Below are 21,835 nucleotides of genomic sequence, written 5' to 3'. Positions count from 1 at the left end.
GGGGGCGGGAATGAGCGAGGGGGGCTATCCCCCAAAATGGGGAGATGGGGCGGAGCGCTGCTCCCCTTTCCCGGCGTCCGACGCCCCTGCCCCTGGGCTCTCGGCGGCCTGCGGGCTGGGCTCCGCGGTCCAGACCGTCGGAGCCCGACTCGTGCGCACTGGCTGCGGCGCAGGCTGAGGCGCTCACGTACCGCCAGCGGCCTTCCCGGGTGGGGGCCCGCGCGCGGGGCGGGTGGACCCTTGGCGCCCTGTAGGGGAGGGGCCCTCCGGTCCGGCAGAACCGCGTGATTATATGTATCTCAAAAGAAATCCTCCCAGAAATCCTATGGGGCGGGCGTTTTTCCATTTCACGGAGGTGGAGACTCCAGTTGTTAGTTTCCCAAAGTCACATAGGTAGATCCACACTGCCTCCCCGGCCCAATTCGAATCCTAAACTTTCTGAAGCCGTGGTTGACATTTTCTACAAACCTTTACGAATGCCCACCATGTGTGCTTATAATTAATGATTGTATGTTGACTTTTTTTTTTTTTTTTTTTTTTTTTTTTTGCGGCATGCTGGCCTCTCACTGTTGTGGCCTCTTCCGTTGCGGAGCACAGGCTCCGGACGCACAGGCTCAGCGGCCATGGCTCACGGGCCCAGCCGCTCCGCGGCATGTGGGATCCTCCCGGACCGGGGCACGAACCCGCGTCCCCTGCATCGGCAGGCAGACTCTCAACCACTGCGCCACCAGGGAAGCCCTATGTTGACATTTTTTGTCTCTTTCTTCCACCAGCCTCTGAGGATTGGGCTCACGCCTGCCTTGCTCACCCCTCCACTCTCAGCTTCAGGCACTTACTACATGTTCAATAAATACCTGCTGAAGAAGAGTAGTCCAAGCATAGAAAACAGCTAGTGCAAAGGCCTGGAGGCCTGAAAAAACATATGGTGTGCTTTGGGGAAGCAGCAAGTAATTTCATTTGGAGGAAGTGCCAAGAGACTAAAACGTCAGGCAGCGGCCAGGTCATGAAACGCTGAATGCCAAGTCAAACAGACCTCACCCTGCGGGTAAAGCAGCCAGTGGAAATGTTTAAGCAGGGGTGTGAGATGATCACTCCGCTGCAGCGTGAATAATGGATTGGAGGGGTAAGACGAGCAGACTGACTAGGAGGCTAGTGCAGTGGTTCAGGTGAGACATAATGAGACAGGTGGCAGCAGGAATGGAAAAGACAGGACTTGGTGACTGGTTTGAAAGAATGGGGAAGGAGAAGGTTTTCGGGGAAGGAAGGCATCAGGTGAATGGTGCTTAGGTGGTCCACCCACCAAAGAGGAAAGGGATGTGCAAGTACAACAATGTGTCACTGATTTCAGGATAAACATTTTTCAGATTTAACATCTCAGAAGCCCAGACGCAGCGTCTAATCAAGTGTGACATAGTTTAGTTGACAATTTTTGTTCTTTCTTTCTTAGTCGACCGTAAAATAATGGTGGCGTTAACATTTAATAGCGTCTCATATTCGATGAAATACGGTAGATCCCAGACCTTTACCCACCACCCACCCTGCCCTCCAAAAGATACACGCGCTGTCTCCGCAGTCCAGAAAAGAAATTTCTTACCTCTTTCCTAGAGATGCAGGAAAAACTTCTGGGGAGGAGTTGTGTCCGGGGGTCCTCTCCCTAAGGTTGAGGTCTTGCTTAAATTTTTAGACATAAATATGACCCTCACAACACCCCATGAGCAGGCAGGACAAAAGTCATTATCTCTGTTATTTTTGAAACTTTAAAAAACAAAAAGCAATTCATGCTTATTGTAGAAAAATTGGAGAATTCCAAAAAGGGAAGGTAAATCACTAATAACTCCTTGTTATATTATAACCTCCTAGTTCTTTTTTGTTAAGCAGGCATGTGCATATATGTATTTTCATTTTTAGTTTTAAATGAAAAAGTTCTTAAATTGAAAAAGTAATACATGCATATGTTATGAAAATTTTTTCATGCTGTACTTTGGACATATACAAAGGAAAATGTCCCTACCATACCAGATCTTCCAGTCTGTCTCCTCATAAACAACAATGGTTTACTGTTACTTGGATATCCTTCCAGAAATAATCTCTTTGTGTATTTATTTTTATATACACCGTTGTGCCTCTAGCTTTTTTCACTCTGTGTGGCCATATTTCCATCTGAGTTCATACAGATTTTTTTAAGTTTTATAAAGGTATAAGTTACATACCATAAAATTCACCCAATTTGAGTGTACGGTTCAATTAACTTCAGCAAATTTAATAGATTTGTGCCACTATCACCACAATCCAATTTTAGAACATATCTATCATCTCCAAAAGATTTCTTGCGTCTCTTGCAGTTACTTCCGGTCTCACCTTCAGCAGCAGGCAACCGCTCATCTACTTTCTGTCTCTATAGATTTGCCATCCCAACATACACTAATGTCGTTTTTTGTGTCTGGCTTCTTTCACTTAGCATGATGTTTTCATGGTTCATCCATACTGTAACATTCCTTTATTGCTGAATAACATTCCATCGTATGGATACACCACATTTGGTTTGTACATTTACCAGTTAATGGTTTTTGGGGGTTACGTCCTGTTTTTCTTGATAATGAATAAGCTGCTATGAACGTCTGAACACACGGACATACGTTTTCATTTCTCCACCTAGAAGTGGGCATATAGACTTGCTTCATTTTTTTTATAGCTGTATAGCATTTTACTGCTTGAATGTACCATATTTTATTTAACCAGTCCCCTGCTGATAGACAATTCGGTTGTTTCCATGTATCAAAAAAGAAAAAAGAGAGGGAGGGAGGGAAGGAGGGAAGAAGAAAAGAAAAGAAACCCGCTATCATCCCCATCTTACTGACAAGGACACCGATGTCCCGAGAAGGAAAAAACGATGTCACAGGTCACACTGAGAGCCGGAGACACAAGTTCCGGCTCCCCAGCTCCCATCCATGCTCTTCAACTACTCAGTCCAGGTCCCTACACGCCTGGTCACGCGGCCGAGGAAGCCCCGGGAAGCCAGGTCAGATTCCTTACTGCCAGGCTGGTGGATTTATGCCCCCTAGAGGCACCTGCAAATCGTTCGGCATCGCTCCACACACCCCCGGCCAGCAGGGGCACTGCAGCCGTCTCCATAGCACTGACTGGGTCTCCTGTGGTGCTCACTTTTCCTCGAGTCCCCGAAGAACTTCCGGCAGCCGCGGAACTTAGGTGTCACCGGACGCGCTTCTTAGGGACGCGGGCGCGCAAGGCAGAAGGAGTTGTTTCCGGCAGTGTCGGTGTGCTAGCTTGATTTGAGGCGGCGGCGGCGGCGGCGGCGGAGGGAAGATGGAGACAATTCTGGAGCAGCAGCGGCGCTATCACGAGGAGAAGGAACGGCTCATGGACGTCATGGCTAAAGAGATGCTCACTAAGAAGTCCACGGTGAGTGGGGCCTGGGCAGGGGCTACCCCTGAGGCTGGGCCCCATGCCCGGGTTCCATCTCTGAGAGTTTTCTTCGGTCCTCAGACCTGCCCCGCGCCCGCCCCTTCCCGGGGCTCCCTACCCGAGCTCCGGCCTGGGTAACCTTCCGCCGGGCCCAGCGCCCAGAGGCCTCTCTGCTTGGGCCGCTAAGACCTGAGCGGATAAGCTCCGCCCTTGGGCGGCCATCCCAACTCCAGAACTCCGACTAACGGTGTCTTGTGTCACTGTTTGCCTTTCTTCAGCTCCGGGACCAGATCAATTCTGACCACCGCACACGGGCCATGCAAGATGTGAGTGGCCCGCTGTCCACTTCTCTTTGGGTCGCGATGGGCTGGAAGAAGGGGGCGGGGGTGACCACCTGGAGCCCTGGACAGAGGTAACCGGGTTGGCCAGTCGAGGGTTTGTATGCCTGCCAAAGGGTGCTTAACCACCCTTGCTCGCTTCTGTGAATGGGGAACTCTTATTCATTCTTAATTACTTGGAAAGATGCCCCTTAGAGCATTCTGTATCCTATGGGTGTGCAATGAGTAGTTACCAGGAGTCAACCATTCGGGCTGAGAAGGTACTCTCCCTTCTCCCCAAAAGAGAATGCTGTGTATTACTGTTTTCCTCCCACAACACTGTATTGAAGCATTTGAAGTATTTTTTGCCTACCACACTGCATTTTCCTAGTAATAGTTCAATTTCTTACTTTTAGAAAAGTAATTAAAATCAAAATACTGATACGTTTTTACGTTAAAGCTAAGTGGTAGGTAAATGGAGGTTCGTTATACCATGCACTCTACTCTTGCATGTTTGAAATCTGTTTAGAAAAGAATAAAAGACCTAATCACAGAGTTTCTAATTTGGGGGAGATAATTAATATTAAAAGCCCCTAATCCCTTATCTAAATTCCCAAATCCGAAATAATCTGAAAACAAAAGGTTTTTTATATGTTTGTTCTGGTAATTGTTTAGTGGCAAAAATCTGACTTGATCTGAACAGATGGGAGGCTTTTTATGGTCTTTATCACATTTAATAAGTAATGCATAAGTTTCACTGCAGAACTATTAACATGTGTTCCAGATTCCACTAGGGATATTGCATGCAGTACCTTCCTGAACTTAAAAATTCCAAATTCTGAAACAAATCTGGTCCCAAAAGTTCTGGAGAAGGGACTACGTACCCATACCATCCTGAGTTCGAATCCAAAAGAAACTGTGTGATGTTTTATTTAGTCTGTGCACTCCTCAGTCAAGCCTTTTGAAGAAGTGAAAATCATCTTGGACCGCCCTTTTATCTTTGAGTGTCTTAGGTGGGAACTGCTGTTTACCAAAGGATGACAATGGCTCTCTTTTATGACTCTTCTAGGGAAAGTTAAATATATGAACTTTCTGCCACCCCTCAAATCACATTACTTAATCTTCAAAATGACCTGTTTTAAAAAGTAACTAAAAACCAGTGCTGTCTGTTAAAGTTACCAGAAAGAACAGGAACTTTTAACACCATATCTCTTGAGGTTTCCCTGGGCTTTGACAAGAGAGCCTTTGTTGGTTCCTTGGGTCTAAGTTGTACAGATTGCTTCATCCTGATGGGTTTGTGTTTGCCTTTCAGAGGTATATGGAAGTCAGTGGGAACCTGAGGGATTTGTATGATGATAAGGATGGGTAAGTGACAGTCCCAGCCAATCCAGGAATTACTGCTTTTGAGGAGCCATGGTTAAAGGACTGAGTTTGTATTCCATGTTCTCAGGATTTTTTTCTGAAATTGCAGGTTACGAAAGGAGGAGCTCAATGCCATTTCAGGACCCAATGAATTTGCTGAATTCTATAATAGACTCAAACAAATAAAGGAATTCCACCGGAAGCACCCAAATGAGGTATGACCTCAGAAAGTATTTTCTCCAAACCTGTCCAAAGAGAATACAAAGGAAAGGTGTAAGGAAAATGGAGATTGTCACTCAGGTGTCCCTTCAAAAAAGAACTCGCCAGTTAGCTGCAAGCAGCGAAGCTAGGTGACATCCTGCAACTCCAGTGCTTTCAGGATCTCCCTCAGCTTTAAGCTAAGGCCATTCTTTTCCTGGGCAGCCCCCAACCAGTGACTGAGCACAGTGGAGGTACCGTGGCCTGGTTACTTCTGCCCATTGTGAGACTCTTCTAGTGAGTAATCTTTGCTCCAGAGTTCCTCATTGGGTTGGTCAAGATTTTGTCCTATCTTCGTCATGGTCTGGGCTCTCCCTGCCCAATCCTCCTCTCTCCTTTTTATCTTTAATGGATAATACCCACCCGATAAACCACTTGCGCTCCTAACTCTGTCTTAAAACCTGCTACCTAGAGGATCCAACTAACACAAAAAGGCTTTACTCGCTTCCAGTGACCATTACACCTTCATGATTCAGTCCAGAGGCCTACTCTTTCATGAAAATTCCTTCCTAGTCTACTTTACTCCCCCAATTAATCTTTCCTATCTTTATGATTCTGTCATATTTTATGACAATGAATGTCTGCCCCACTATATTGTAAAATGATAAGGAGCAGGGATTACATCTCAGTTATTGAAGAATCCATTAAGCATCTTACACAGCTGACCAAGGGAATTCTGGGGGAAGGGGGAGCGAGGCATGGCTGTAGGAGAAGTGGAGAGAGATAGGTCAGTGATTACTCTGAGCTTTTATGACTGTGTAACTAAAAAGTTGTTCCCTTGATAGAAATAACGAGGAAAGAGGCAACCCATTTGTAGTGGAAATGAATTTTTATGTATGTAGATTTTCAGGTGATATTATATCTAGGTAGAAGTGTCCCATGAGCAGTTGAAATTAGGTGACTGGGGCTTGAGAATTACCACATGTACTTGATGGTTGAAGCCATGGATCATAGAGTTCTGGGAGGGAGAGACAGTGTGAAGGGAGACTGTCAGCTTCTGTGTGCCTTGGGGCACACTCTTAATAAGGTACTTAACTGAAAAAGAGCCTGGGAAGCCATCCATCACAGGTCAAATGGCAGCTCCAGGTAATGTCTTACTGAAGCTTAGCCAATGAGTTTCACAAAGGAAGTCACTGGTATCAGCTGTTGTTTATGTTTGTTTATTTCTTTTTTTACTGCATAGGTCTTTTTTTTAAATTTATTTATTTTTGGCTGTGTTGGGTCTTTGCTGTGCGTGGGGTCTCTCTAGCTGCGGTGAGCGGGGGCTACTCCTCGTTGCGGTGTGCCGGCCTCTCATTGGGGTGGCCTCGCTTGCTGCGGAGCACGGGCTCTAGGCGCACGGGCCTCAGTAGTTGCGGCACGTGGGCTCTAGACAGTAGTTGTGGCACATGGGCTTAGCTGCTCCGTGGCATGTGGGATCTTCCCAGACCAGGGCTCGAACCCGTGTCCCCTGCATTGGCAGGCGGATTCTTAACCACTGCACCACCAGGGAAGCCCCTCAGGTGTTGTTGATTGGTAACTGCCAGGGTCGCTACTCTGTTGAAGAAGTGGGAGTGGAAAGCTGGTCACAGAGGCACAAGTGGATAATGAGGATACAGTAGTGTGGAGTGTTTAGCATGCACTTGAAAGACTGGCAGAAAAAAGGAGAGGAGAAGCAGGAGGATCACAAGGAAAATAGGGAAGGCATACATACTTCAAGGAGCAGATGGAAAAATGAAGAGACTGAAAATACCAGACAGGAGGGGCTATTTATTGAAGTTAAGTGGAGGTACATGAATGTACTCTCACACACCTACCTATGTCTCCTCATCCTCTTTGGAAGGTAGAGTATTAAGTCTTTTGGTAACCAAGAGAGAAGGCACAAGTACCATTCTGGTGTGTTAACCTTATCCCAGCCCAGATAGAAAGGTGATGAGGAATAAATGGTTAAATAAATGATTGGAAGAATGCCTAAGATATACTAAGGGAAAAAAAAAATAAGTCTAATTATGTGAGAAACAAAATAATAATCTTGCACTTGCCTGTATGTCCTTACACAAATATATATATTTAAGTACATAGAGCAGTGGTTTCCAAATTTTGCTGTGCATTTGAATCTGGGAGCGTTTAAAAAGTACTGCTACCTCCCCACCACTTCTGATTAAATTGGTATCAAGTGCGTTAGTATTTTTTAGCACTCTCCCAGGTGATTCTAATGTGCAGCAGAGTTTGGGGATGGCTGACATTTAAAAGTCTGTTGGGTTTCCCTGGTGCCTCAGTGGTTAAGAACCACCTGCCAATGCAGGGGACACGGGTTCAAGCCCTGGTCCGGGGAGATCCCACATGCTGTGGAGCAACTAAGCCCCTGTGCCATAACTACTGAGTCTGTGCTCTAGAGCCCATGAACCACAACTGCTGAAGCCTGTGAGCCACAACTACTGAAGCCCGTGCGCCTAGAGCCTGTGCTCTGCAACAAGAGAAGCCACCGCAGTGAGAAGCCCGCGTACCACAACAGAGTAGCCCCCGCTCTCAGCAGCTAGAGAAAACCCACATGCAGCAGCGAAGACCCAATGCAGCCAAAAATTAAATAAATGAATAAATAAATAAATTTATAAAAAATAAATAAATAATAAAAACAAAAAAGTTCTGTTGACAGTGGTTAGCTATTCCCAGGAGAATTATTAAAGGGGAACCTTGATTTTTTTTTTTTTAATATTTATTAATTTGGTTGCACCAGGTGTCTTAGTTGCGGCATGCATGTGGGATCTAGTTCCCTGACCGGGGATTGAACCCAGACCCCCTGCATTGGGAGCTTGGAGTCTTATCCACTGTGCCACCAGGGAAGTCCAAGGGAACCTTGATTTTTTTATATATATATATATATAAATTTACTTGTTTTATTTATTTTATTTTTGGCTGCGTTGGGTCTTCGTTGCTGCACGTGGGCTTTTCTCTGGTTGCGGCGAGCGGGGGCTACTCTTCGTTGTGGTGTGCAGGCTTCTCATTGTGGTGGCTTCTCTTGTTGGGAGCACGGGCTCTAGGCACGCAGGCTTCAGTAAGTTGTGGCGCACGGGCTCAGTAGTTGTGGCAAACGGGCTCTAGAGTGCAGGCTCAGTAGTTGTGGCGCACAGGCTTAGTTGTTCCACAGCATGTGGGATCTTCCCGGACCAGGGCTTGAACCCATGTCTCTTGCATTGGCAGGCGGATTCCTAACCACTGTGCCACCAGGGAAGCCCTGAACCTTGATTTTTTTTCATTTTGTCTTTTTGTGTTATTTGAGTTTTTGTGAGCATGTGTTATTTTAGCAATTTTTAGTTAAACAATGCAGAAAGGAAAAGGAAAAAGCAAGGTAATTAGAAAACAGAAGAAAGCTCCTAATGAAAAATCAAGGCCAAACAAAGTGTTAGGAATCCAACTTTCTATATAGTCCATTCTGTGATACGGGAACTTCTATGTTGAAATATCCACTTGAGCTTTTCTCTTTTTCCCATCAGATCTGTGTGCCAATGTCAGTGGAATTTGAGGAGCTCCTGAAGGCTCGAGAGAATCCAAGTGAAGAGGCACAAAGTAAGTAGCGTTTAATGTTTCTATCCAGCACTAGCAGAAGTACAGGTTAATGACCAGAGCTCAGATTTGCTCTCAGAGCCCTGGAAAATGGCCCCAGAGAAATTTATAGCCAGGTTTCCTTACTGATTTCCTCTTTGCTAGACTAGAGGAAAGTCTGGACTAGATTGTCATCCTGAATCGGCCTTGGACAAAATAGTCATTTTGTGCTAGCCCAGCTCAAATTCACTCGCCTAGAAAAGCGAGGTCTGTTCACTTTGTGACTAGAGGGAGGATATTTGGGTGAAGGGCTGCATTATGAAACAATGCAGTCCGCTTGAAAAGCCAAGTCCAAGAAACTGGTCTTTAGTATCTGAATCTTGATATCTGATTCCTTCAGACTTAGTGGAGTTCACAGATGAAGAAGGATATGGTCGTTACCTTGATCTCCATGACTGTTACCTCAAATACATTAACCTGAAGGCCTCTGAGGTAAGACCCAGGAGAGGGGAGAGTGGTTCTGATTCTAGGGGTGAGTCAGGACACTACTAGACCTGAAACAATTAGAGTGTCTTCCTTGTGTTCTGGAACTCTTATGTAAATATTAAAGAGGTGATGTGCTTTCTTGGAATGAAACACTTTTCAAAGTGAAAGTTGGGTTTCTACAGTCAATACAATAAGCATATTTTACTTATCAATAAATTTTATTTTATTAATACGACAAGCTTATTTTGCTTTTGTAAAAATAAAAAAATTTTTTAAACTCACAAATACACATCAAGCTTCTGTGTTAGGCATACAGAGTAGTAGGTACATGAAAGATACAAAAACATAATCTCTGCCAGGAGGGCTATTTAATATCTTTTAAAAGGTATTAGAAAATAACTTACCATAAGAGCTGAGGTTTAATGTGACAGTCTCAGGGTCACAAGGAAATACATGATGAAATTTCTCTTGGGGTTGTGAGGACATATCTCAAAAGTTGTGACTAAACTTTAAGCTCCATGAGTACAGTCCTCTATCTGTCTTGTTCTCATCTGTATCCATGTACTTGGTCCAAAGATATTCAGTAAGTGATTAAATGAGTGAACAAATGCCACCTTCTGGGACCTTATTTTAGGATGTAGTGGGTGTCAGTCTTTAAACAAGTGCCCTGTATATATTGGGTAGGCCAAAAAGTTCATTTGGTTTTAAGTAAATATAAAAGACATTTTTCATTTTCACGAAGAACTTTATTGAAAAACATATTCGCTAACTGAATGAACTTTTTGGCCAACCTAATAGTAATGTTCAACAGATGTTTCTTTTAACTTATGGTTTATTGACTTGATCTTTATTTCACGGAGTTAATTGTGTATCTGATATTCTGCTCAGTCCAGTGGAATTAACACTCAGTGCAGGAATTAAATGTTGGGGCAGGGGAAAGACTGAAGTGAGCTGGGCCTTGTTACTTTGTTAGGCAACGCTCAATTTTAATCTCATTTATTGGAGATTATATTGCAACTTGGTGCAAACACCTAACTGAATCTCTTGTCATTTCTTTTCTCTTTCCAGAAGCTGGATTATATCACTTACCTGTCAATCTTCGACCAGTTGTTTGACATTCCTAAAGAAAGGAAGAATGCAGAGTATAAGAGGTAGCCATTACTAGTTTCTAGGCCTCTACTGGATTTAACTAGAAGATTGTTTAATGAGAAGGTTTGAGGGCAGTTTTGAATTTTGTTGCATGAAAGGCATATATGAATGACTTCCAGGTTTATTATTGGAGGATAGGAATTTTGAATGACATGGTTTCAAAACCATAATACTCTGGCTCTGGAAGAATGTGTGTCTATGGGCACATCCGCAATCTTAGACCCATACTGTTCTTCATGTTGTCTCATTGTAGAAGGAAGTCTCCTATCCAGGTGGCTCTGTGTCTTTGGAGTTGAATGGGAAAAAATAAGACTTTCTCAGATTGTGATTGAAGTTAAGTGCCTGGGTCTGATGTATAGATTTAAGTTTTGTTTGTGTTGTTATGCCCCTGGTTAGTAATCTGTACTCTACCTTCCTCTCTTTTTCTCATTTTCTTTTTACCTAAAATCTTTTATATGTGAGTTAAGACTTTAGTATTTGGAATTGTATCATGAGGATGAAAGAAGATAGGAAAGGTCAGAATCAAGATGACATATTAGGAGAGGGATTTCCCTGGTGGCGCAGTGGTTAAGACTCCGTGCTCCCAAAGCAGGGGGCCCGGGTTCGATCCTGATCCGGGAAGTAGATCCCACACGCATGCCGCAACTAAGGAGCCTGCCAGCTGCAACTAAGGAGCTGGCGAGCCACAACTAAGGAGACTGCCTGCCTCAACTAAGACCTGACACAACCAAATAAATAAATGTTTTTTTTTAAAAAAAGATGACATATTAGGAGAAAGCCAATTGTAAGCTCTTTTTTTTTTTTTTTTTTTTTTTTTTTTTTGTGCGGTACGCGGGCCTCTCACTGTTGTGGCCTCTCCCGTTGCGGAGCACAGGTTCCGGATGCGCAGGCTCAGCGACCATAGCTCACGGGCCTAGCCGCTCCGCGGCATGTGGGATCTTCGCAGACCAGGGCACGAACCCGTGTCCCCTGCATCGGCAGGCGGACTCCCAACCACTGTGCCACCAGGGAAGCCCCTAATTTTTTAAAGTAGTATTATTACTTGAAGAAACTAGTTTCACTGGAATTATAAGTATGTTTTACAGGGCATGACAGTATATCAAAAATAGAAACCTTGCTGTCTCTGTGTTATTTACTCCTCTGTAGATATCTGGAGATGCTGCTTGAGTACCTTCAGGATTACACAGATAGAGTGAAACCTCTCCAAGATCAGAATGAACTTTTTGGGAAAATTCAGAATGAGTTTGAGAAGAAGTGGGAGAATGGCACTTTTCCTGGATGGCCGGTGAGCTTCAGTGGGGATGTGGGTGAAGGACATGCCAGGGATGTAAACTAATTATTTTACTGTAATCTTGAGCCTCTGCTTTAGGGCATGAGGTGCTGATCCCTTGAGATCAGTTATGGCCATGAGATGTTGTCTGCCAAGTATGCTGGGTTTTCTCTGCGTAATTTGAAAGAGATTTGCCAGGGCCCACTTGCCATTGGCTGGGCCCAGGAGTTTCACCAACCATGTCATTACTGCTCTGTGGTTCCTACTGACCAAAAACTGATACAGTTATATGCTAGAAATCTTTATGTTTTCATTCCTGGGGACAAACTTGAGTTTTCCTGAAATCTCTGGGAGTTTTTCAATCTGGTTTTTTTTTTTTGCTCTGCTCTTGTAGGCATTTGGTTGTTATTCATACATGTGTATAAGGGGCCAACCAGCACCTGATACACGAACACCTCATCTTACTGCACTTGGCTTTCTCGCACTTCTCAGATGGTTCATTTTTTTTTTTTTTTTTTTTTGCGGTAGGCGGGCCTCTCACTGCTGTGGCCTCTCCCCTTGCGGAGCACAGGCTCCGGAGCACAGGCCCAGCGGCCATGGCCCACGGGCCCAGCCGCTCCGCGGCACGTGGGATCCTCCCAGACCGGGGCACGAACCCGCGTCCCCTGCATCGGCAGGCGGACTCCCAACCACTGCGCCACCAGGGAAGCCCCAGATGGTTCATTTTTTACAGATGGAGGGTTTGCAGCAACCCTGTGTCAAGCAAATCTATTAGTGCCATTTTTCATTTTGTTATGGTGGTCTGTGATCCATGATTTTTGTTACTACCAAGACTCACTGAAGCCTCAGGTGGCGGTTAGCATTTTTTAGCAATAAAGTGTTTTTTTTAATACATTTATTTGTTTTATTTATTTTATTTTTGGCTGCACTGGGTCTTCATTGCTGCTCGCGGGCTTTCTTTAGTTGCAGCAAGCGGGGGCTACTCTTCGTTGTGGTACGCGGGCTTCTCATTGCGGTGGCCTCTCTTGTTGTGGAGCACAGGCTCCAGGCACGCAGGCTTCCACAGTTGTGGCACGTGGGCTCAGCACTGTGGCTCACAGGCTCCAGAGCACAGGCTCAGCAGCTGTGGCACACGGGCCCAGCTGCTCCGTGGCATGTGGGATCTTCCCGGACCAGGGCTCGAACCCACGTCCCCTGCATTGGCAGGTGGGCTCTCAACCACTGCGCCACCAGGGAAGCTCCGGCAATAAAGTATTTTTTAACTAAGGCATGCACATTATTTTTTTAGACATAATGCTATTGTGTACTTAATAGACTACAGTATAGCGTAAACATAGCTCTTATACGCACCGGGAAGCCAAAAAAGTCGTGTGACTTGCTTTATTGTGATACTCGTTTTACTGTGATGGTCTAGAACTGAACTTGCAATGTCTCTGAGGTGTGCCTGCACTTTAGATGACTCCCTTGCCTTCATTCTAAACCTGGGTATTAATAAACATCATATTGTTCTTTCCAGAAAGAGACAAGCAGTGCCCTGACCCATGCTGGAGCCCATCTTGACCTCTCTGCATTCTCCTCCTGGGAGGTATGTTTTCTTTATCCACTGTGCTGGTCTTGCCTGTTCACTCCTCAGAGGGATCACTCGGTCTCCTGTTTTTAATGTGATAAACTTATGATAAGACATCAGTTCTTGGGGCCAAGCATCTACAAAGAATGTAGAAAGATAAAAAGAATAAAAAGTGGGGCTTCCCTGGTGGCGCAGTGGTTAAGAATCTGCCTGCCAATGCAGGGCACACGGGTTCGTGCCCCGGTCCGGGAGGATCCCACATGCCGCAGAGCGGCTAGGCCCGTGCGCCATGGCCGCTGAGCCTGCGCGTCCGGAGCCTGTGCTCCGCAACGGGAGAGGCCACAACAGTGAGAGGCCCGCATACCGCAAAAAAAAAAAAAAAAAAAAAAAGAATAAAAAGTGTATCCAACTTCTTTGAAAACTGTAAACTAAAAATTCTAACCATCTTAAGCTGTAGTGGAGGTAATGGAACACTACCAGTATGGTTATGTATGAACTTAACCCCCAAGGCCTCTTTGGAGAGTTGGGGCGTACTGCTAGGAGATTGGCTGTGGAATGTGTGGTCTTGCCACAGCTTTAGGAACACCCACACCCCAGCCTGCAAAGACGAAGTTTCAGCATTTGTTGTTTCTCCAAGTCTATTTATATAAAATTGTAACTTGTCTCTTTCATACAGGAGTTGGCCTCCCTGGGTCTGGACAGATTGAAATCTGCACTCTTAGCTTTAGGCCTGAAGTGCGGCGGGTAAGAGGCTGGTTTTTCTATCAGAACTGTCGCATTTACTGTGTGTTTCACAATCTTCTAAGTGGCTCTGATTCCCTTCTTTCTGTCACCCCCCACTACAAAGATAAGCAAGCCTATAAAGTAATCCTGAAATCCTTTGCCCCTTGTGTCTCCTTAGGACCCTAGAAGAGCGAGCCCAGAGGCTATTCAGCACCAAAGGAAAGTCCCTGGAGTCACTCGACACCTCCCTGTTTGCCAAAAATCCCAAGTCAAAGGGCACCAAGCGGTGAGTGGCTGGGGCCGCACCTCTGTTGACACTTTAAAGTTTTTATTCCCATGCAGAATTCTTACCACAACAGAAATTTTAAAGCCTGTTTTATCACCACTATTGATCCATTGAGAGCCAGTCAGTTCTCTCTCTGCTAATGGCAGAGCATGCTCTCATTGTTATTATAAACCAAAGACAGTCTGTACTCAGCTGACTGAGAGTGGGTGATGTCTGTAAAGTTGAAACTGTGCCCTGGGTACCTTTTGTTACCTCTGTAGGTTATAGAAACTAAGTAGGTTCAAAAATATTTTTCTAAGTACATTTTTACTAACGACAGTTGAATCTGTTCTTGAGCCACATGCTTGTACGGGGGTTTTTTTGTTTGTTTTTTTTTTACGGTAGGCGGGCCTCTCACTGTTGTGGCCTCTTCCATTGCGGAGCACAGGCTCCGGACGCGCAGGCTCAGCGGCCATGGCCCACGGGCCCAGTCGCTCCGCGGCACGTGGGATCTTCCCGGACTGGAGTATGAACCCGTGTCCCCTGCATCGGCAGGCGGACTCTCAACCACTGTGCCACCAGGGAAGCCCAGGGTTTTTTTTTTAAATAAATTTATTTTTTTTAAATTTATTTTTGGCTGCGTTGGGCCTTTGTTGCTGCGTGCGTGCTTCCTCTAGTTGCAGCGAGTGGGGGCTACTCTTCGTTGCAGTGTGCACGCTTCTCATCGCGGTGGCTTCCCTTGTTGCAGAACACGGGCTCTAGGCCTGCAGGCTCAGTAGTTGTGGCTCGCTGGCCCTAGAGCGCAGGTTCAGTAGTTGTGGCGCACGGGCTTAGTTGCTTCACGGCATGTGGGATCTTCCCGGTCCAGGGCTCGAACCCGTGTCCCCATGTTGGCAGGTGGATTCTTAACCACTGCGCCACGAGGAAAGCCCTGCACAGGTTGTTTCTTATATGTGGTTTTCCTAATTCTCAAAACAATCCCAAAAAGTTATCCTGATTTTTTGCAGATAAGGACTTAGAAAAGTTATGGGATGTGTCTGTTATCTCACAGTTACTAAGGAGCAAGGTCAGGATTTGGGCCCAAGTCTGCTGGTTCCAGAGCTTGCTCTTCTGTACCACATTTCCTTTGTATGTTATAATCATGGAAATTTAAATACCTGGTTATGTCTTTCACCTTCTAGAATGAGGTCAAAGAGGAAGCTTCCATGCATTCTAAGAAATAACCTCAGTACTTCTATCAGCGAGTCCTAAGCTGAGCAGAGCATTTGCTTTCACAACGTGCTATTTCTCACATGCTTGTAATTTTTAATGCACCCATAGAATAAATGTTCCCAGATGTACGGAACAGGGCATTGGGTAAAAGAACCCTTGAGTGATACAGTTTATTTCTTATTTTCAGAGACACTGAGAGGAACAAAGACATTGCTTTCCTAGAAGCCCAGATCTACGAATATGTAGAGATTCTTGGGGTGAGTAACTGACTCTGCTGAGGGCTGTAAATGATACAAGATGGGGAAGTAAGAGAAATATGAATTTGTAGGATTTTTTTTTTAGGATTGCAAGAGGAAAGATACATATCAAACTACTTCAGCAGAAAATTGGGTTCTCCTAGGGTACTTGGCCCTTCATTGAGGTGCTGTTCTGTTCTTAGGTGTCTGTTGTTAGGTGATATTCCCAAGGTTGCCCAATCCCATGAGGCTAGGCAGAGAGAATAGACTCCCCTTAGTATCCACATTCTTTGCCTGAGCTCTGGTGTATACCCAGGGGTGACCCAAGAAGCAGACACTCAAAAGTCAGATGAGAGTAGCTTTTCAGATGTGACTTATTCTGAAAAGGCATTCCTTACGTGTTCACAAGATTGTGTGAAACTTCTTAAGGCCAGGAGGTTAGTGGTACAGAGCTGGCTGTGAGCTGCTCCTTTCTGAATATTCTTTCAAGAAGAAGCTGAAGTGGGGGTTGCGGGTAGAAAAAGGCCTAACCTGACCAGGATGCTTATCTCAGAGAGAAAGAAGGGACGAGTGGGAGGAAATGACTCTTTCAGGGAAGAGAAGGTGGAGGAAAGGGCACCACTCATCCAGAGAAGGTGGTCAGTGTCTCTGGGAGTCCTGTGGAGGACCGGCCTTTCTGGTTGTCTGCTTTCAACCACTCTGAGCCTTTGCCTCTACAAATGCTCACATGGTGCTTTGAGTGAGCAGGTGAGTCCGGCTCAGATAGCTGGTCTGCGTGTCTCTGTCAGTTGCCATGGACATTTTCATTCTGCCCTTGTTTGAGGACCACTTATGTAATAGGTTATAAAACTAAGATTCATCTTTTTGTTTCCTTCTATTACAACCGCTTTTGATAAGAGGAGGCTAGCCAGACATTGGATACTGGGGGTACTTATATTCTCCACAGTAAACCTGCACTGTGCTAGAGTGGGCAGTAGTCTGTGTTGCCAGTCCTCTGAAGAAGACTGAGAGGCAAATTTGTGCCCCTGACACAGGTGTGCCCACTACTTCTCCCTCCTTTGAGAGCATTTTGCTTTCCCTGCCAGGAGGTGGCACTCTTGTCTTTGGAATTCCAGCCAGTTCCAGCCAAAATGGTTTCTAGATGTTGCTCTTGTTATGTACTGATATTATTTTTACCATTATTTCACCATTTATTGGTACCTGTTGGTTTCCAGACATTATGCTAGATCTTTGGATACAGTAGTGAATATGACACAGCCTCTTGCCCTCGAAAAGCCCACTTTACGGCTGAGGGCTACATATAACTGCAGTATAATGTGACAAGTGCTGTAATACATTGAGATTGAGTGTTCTGCCTAGAAAGAGGGAGATAAAAATGTTCCAGGTAGAGGAAACAGCAAGCAAGAAGGTAAAATACAATGAAAGGAAATAATGAGGAAACCAGTATATATGGGTGTGCCTTGTAAAGGAGGGAGTGGTCAGAGAAATTTGGAAAGTTATGTTGGAAATTGGAACCTTGTCCTTTAAGCAGCAGAAAGCCAATAAAAGTTCTTTAAGCAAAGTGTACCATTAGATTGGTTATTTTGAGCAGAAAAATCTGGGAACAGCGTGGAAGCTGGACTGGAATGAGGAGAGACTCAGGTCAAGTTAGAAGGTTGTCATCTTGCTGAGGACGATAACAGTGGGAAGGAGAAGGAAGGACTGGTTCAGGAGATATTTTAGAGACAGAAGAGAAGAGACTGTTCTCTTTTGTTCTGTGATAGTTCGTGGTCTCAGACGAGTAACTTAGGCAAGTGCTTTATAAAACCTTTGACTTCTTCCTTTAAGATCAGGGAAGAATTATTCCTCTGCTGATGAGGAATTCTGATTTGAAGACAAGACTTTCTCTTTGTTCGACAAGGAAGAAAACCTAATCCTTAGAAGTGAGGGGTCAGCAAGGGTTATAGCAGAATAGGAAATTTCCCTTCTTGTTCTGCACTATTCTTTGACTTCCCTTTTCATTTATGGGCTTGACTTAGGAACAGCGACATCTCACTCATGAAAATGTACAGCGCAAGCAGGCAAGAACCGGAGAAGAGCGAGAAGAGGAGGAGGAAGAGCAAATCAGCGAGAGTGAAAGTGAAGACGAAGAGAACGAAATCATTTACAACCCCAAAAACCTGCCCCTTGGCTGGGATGGCAAAGTCAGTCCCAACACTACCGTCTTTCCCTCATATCCCATTTTGGAAGCAGATGCAGACACTAGTCTAATACTGTTTTTTATCTGATTTCTTTTAGCCCATTCCTTACTGGTTGTATAAGCTTCATGGCCTGAATATCAACTATAACTGTGAGATCTGTGGAAACTACACCTACCGAGGTCCCAAGGCCTTCCAGCGGCATTTTGCTGTAAGGAATTCAGAACCATTTCTCCTGGACGTTGAAGCATGAAACATGAGTCTTTTAGAGAAGAGGATAGGAGCAGCCTGAGAGGATCACTAGTGTCCAGAGCCTAAGAGAATCAGAGAAGGAGTGGATCTAAAGTCCAGCATGTGGCATTTGGCCTCTGGCACCAGTGCCAGCCTTGGGTAGTACCTGAGATGGTTTCTGGAGGCATCCTACCACTCTGCTGTTTGAACCTCATTTCTGTTTTCTCTTGCTTGCTCTTTATTTTTCTTTTTGCCTTTCTGACTCCTTGGTCATTTCTCTATCCTGTTGCTAGTACTCAGGACCAAAGAAAGGGCTGACCGCCTCCTTCTTTGGGTCTTAAATGGGCCTTTGCCTCTTGAAAAAAAGAAACGAAGAGGATGACATTTATCAAGCTATTCTTGAGAGAAAGCATTATCTGGGTGGTACTCCAGTAAGTGAATTCACCCTTGTTTTGTTTCTGCCTTCAATTCTTAGTACTTGGAAGGAAATTTTACAGAATGGAAGACTTGCTAGATGTAGCCAAGGATGGCGAATTTATATGAACTCCTCTCTCTCTCCCTCAGACGTACATATTACTAATTGATCCTGGGGTCTTTTCCGCCAAGCTCCTGAGTACTCTGAATCTTTCTCAACACCACCTCCAGTGAATTAGAATTGGCATCCAGGGCCCATGCCATTTGCTGTCCCTGAGCCAGAACTGTCATTGCATCAGCGTCTCTTACTGGTCTCTTTCGTAGCCTTGCCTATATCTGATAAACAGTCTTCTCCTTTACTTCCAAAGATGACGCTGACCAGCCATCAGTAACGCTTACTGATGCTGGTGGAGGGGGGTTGCTTGGGAGGTGACTGGTGAGTTGTGGTCTTGACACAGGTTTTGTCTGGATCTGGAATCTAGGTTTTTTATAAACTAGCCCAGTGAGGCAAACAGTGCAGTGCTGCTCTGAAGTAACAGGCTCTTGTCAGTGACAGCCAGCTGTCTACAAACAAGAGCCACAAAAGGAACGCTGCCTTTAGGTGGAGCCTTTTGCAGAGGGTCAGGGTAGGGCTTATGAGTAGAATGGAGTTAGTGCTCAGTGTTCAGTCATCCCGTTTCAGATTGTCCTCTTGCTTTTCCCAGGAATGGCGTCATGCTCATGGCATGAGGTGTTTGGGCATCCCAAACACTGCCCACTTTGCTAACGTGACACAGATTGAAGACGCCGTCTCCTGTAAGTAAGCTTTATTGTTCCCGAGGTCAGACCTACAGTTCACTTTCCCGATACCCTGGTGTGTCCAGGCCTAAGGGCAGCAGGTTGTGGATATGTACAAACTACTACAGTCCTACATACTTTCACTGCTTTTTGAGGGGATGAATTAGCCAGCCGTACTGATTCTTTCTCCCTTGAGAAGAGCTCTGTGCTGACTATAAAACAGCTTTTTGTTTTTTGCCCCCCTCAGCCGTGCCGTGCGGCTTGTGGGATTTTAGTTCCCCAACCAGGGATTGAACCTGGGCCCTCAGCAGTGAGAGTTTGGAGTCCTAACCACTGTACTGCCAGGGAATTCCCTAAAATGGCTTTTAACTGGGGTCTGTGAACTCCCGTGTATGCAAGATTTTGAGTGAATGGGTTTATGTATATTTTTTGAATTGATTTTACTATGTTAACTGCAGATATGAAGGAAAAAGTAGAAATGGTCTCAGTAAACTTATTTCTGAGGTGACAGGGCAGATACCCAGCAACACGGCAGCAAAATACCTCTTGGAGAAAAAGCCAAGTGCAGCGTGTGTCCAGGAATGTGTTGTTGAAGCGCCCAGGGATCTCAGTCAGGCTTCCTGTTTGCCTGGCAATGGTAGCTTTTGCCATCTTTCTCATAGGCTTCTTATTTTCTTTCTAGTTTATCTCTTCTCTGTCACGTTTTCACTGTTAGTGGGTTAGACCGTGAAGAAAGTAATTTTACCACTCCACTTTGTTAAGTTTCAGGCACTCCCTCTCAGGTGTGCATATCACACTACTCCACTGCCTGTTCAGCTAACTCCTTTGGCTCCCAGCTCTGGGGTTGTTCAAATCCTCTGTGGCAGAGCCAAGTAGAAATGACCTTCTAAAGAGCTCCCTGATGATCCCTGATTTAACCTGTGGACTCTGGGGACTCTTTCATTGAGTTTTTTGTGTGAGTCAGCTTTGGGGACTCCTCCTTGCTGTTTTTTATGTTTTGTTTTAATACTTTTTTAAAAATTTTTATTTATTTATTTTATTTATTTTTGGCTGCGTTGGGTCTTCGTTGCTGCGTGCAGGCTTTCTCTAGTTGCGGTGAGTGGGGGCTACTCTTTGTTGTGGTGTGCAGGCTTCTCATCATGGTGGCTTCTCTTGTTGCAGAGCACAGACCCTAGGTGCACGGGCTTCAGTAGTTGCAGCACGCAGGCTCAGTAGTTGTGGCTCACGGGCTCTAGAGCGCAGGCTCAGTAGTTGTGGCACACAGGTTTAGTTGCTCCACGGCATGTGGGATCTTCCCGGACCAGGGCTCAAACCCGTGTCCCCTGCATTGGCAGGCGGATTCTTATCCACTGCACCGCCAGGGAATTCCCTCCCCTCCCCTCCCCTCCCCTCCCCTCCCCTCCCCTCCCCTCCCCTCCCCTCTCCTCCTCTCTTTTTTTCTTTTCAATATTTATTTTATTTACTTGGCTGCGCCGGGTCTTAGTTGCAGCATGCAGGATCTAGTTCCCTGACCAGGAATCGAACCCGGACCCCCTGCATTGGGAGTGCAGAGTCTTAGCCACTGGACCACCAAAGAGGTCCCTGGTGTGTATTTCCTTATGTCCTGCAAATTGCCTGAGTTAATTTATTACTTCTGATACCTTGAAATTGAACTCCTTACATTATTTTAGGCTTATAGTCATGCCAACTACAAAAACAAAGGGGATGTTTTAATTAATTTTGTTCCATGTATTTATTTTTCCTAAGCATTGCCCCCACGTCTTATGTTAAATAGAAGCAGACAGTAAGTCATCCTTCCCTGGATGCTGTTTTTAAGGACCGTGGTGATGCAGCTATACTAATTTTAAAACTGGCTTATGATTTTATTATCACATTCCTCAAAAGAAAGGTGACAGCATTTTTACTACTTTTTCTTTTATCAGGCCTTGAATAAAACAGCATTCCTGAATTATTTCGTACTGGGTGGTAGATATTCTTTTAATGCAGGTTTTTTTTGTTTTGTTTTTGTTTTGGCCACACTGCACGCCATGCAGGGTTGCCAGGGAAATCTCCATCTGTTCATCTTCTTTTTTTTTAATTTATTTATTTATTTATTTATTTTTGGCTGTGTTGGGTCTTCATTTCTGTGCGAGGGCTTTCTCTAGTTGTGGCAAGCGGGGGCCACTGTTCATCGCGGTGCGCGGGCCTCTCACTATTGCGGCCTCTCTTGCTGCGGAGCACAGGCTCCAAACGCGCAGGCTCAGTAGTTGTGGCTCACGGGCCTAGTTGCTCCGTGGCATGTGGGATCTTCCCAGACCAGGGCTTGAACCCATGTCCCCTCCATTGGCAGGCAGATTCTCAACCACTGTGCCACCAGGGAAGCCCTGTGCATCTTCTTTAGTGAAGTATTTGTATTAGACTTGTGCCCATTCTTTCTTTCTTTATTTATTTAGATGCATTGGGTCTT

General features: G+C 45.2%; 1 protein-coding gene across 1 annotated transcript in view; it reads left to right on the top strand.

The window, feature by feature from the left end:
* Positions 1–3,324: 3,324 nt before the first annotated feature.
* SF3A3 (splicing factor 3a subunit 3) overlaps positions 3,325–21,835 on the top strand; it is a gene marked incomplete at its 5' end in the record, with an annotated part of 28,803 nt that continues 10,292 nt past the window's right edge. Inside the window, 15 exons of the mRNA XM_079728448.1 lie at positions 3,325–3,420; positions 3,702–3,749; positions 5,053–5,105; positions 5,212–5,317; positions 8,834–8,906; positions 9,283–9,374; positions 10,437–10,519; positions 11,664–11,802; positions 13,304–13,372; positions 14,031–14,098; positions 14,256–14,363; positions 15,742–15,811; positions 17,809–17,973; positions 18,068–18,178; positions 19,317–19,407. Coding sequence (XP_079584574.1) covers positions 3,325–3,420; positions 3,702–3,749; positions 5,053–5,105; positions 5,212–5,317; positions 8,834–8,906; positions 9,283–9,374; positions 10,437–10,519; positions 11,664–11,802; positions 13,304–13,372; positions 14,031–14,098; positions 14,256–14,363; positions 15,742–15,811; positions 17,809–17,973; positions 18,068–18,178; positions 19,317–19,407 — 1,372 coding nt within the window. The remainder of the gene's footprint in view (positions 3,421–3,701; positions 3,750–5,052; positions 5,106–5,211; positions 5,318–8,833; positions 8,907–9,282; positions 9,375–10,436; positions 10,520–11,663; positions 11,803–13,303; positions 13,373–14,030; positions 14,099–14,255; positions 14,364–15,741; positions 15,812–17,808; positions 17,974–18,067; positions 18,179–19,316; positions 19,408–21,835) is intronic.

Source organism: Hyperoodon ampullatus (assembly GCF_949752795.1).
Source record: "Hyperoodon ampullatus genome assembly, chromosome: 2".
Lineage (NCBI taxonomy): Eukaryota > Metazoa > Chordata > Mammalia > Artiodactyla > Ziphiidae > Hyperoodon > Hyperoodon ampullatus.
This window is presented reverse-complemented; position numbering and strand designations above follow the sequence as displayed.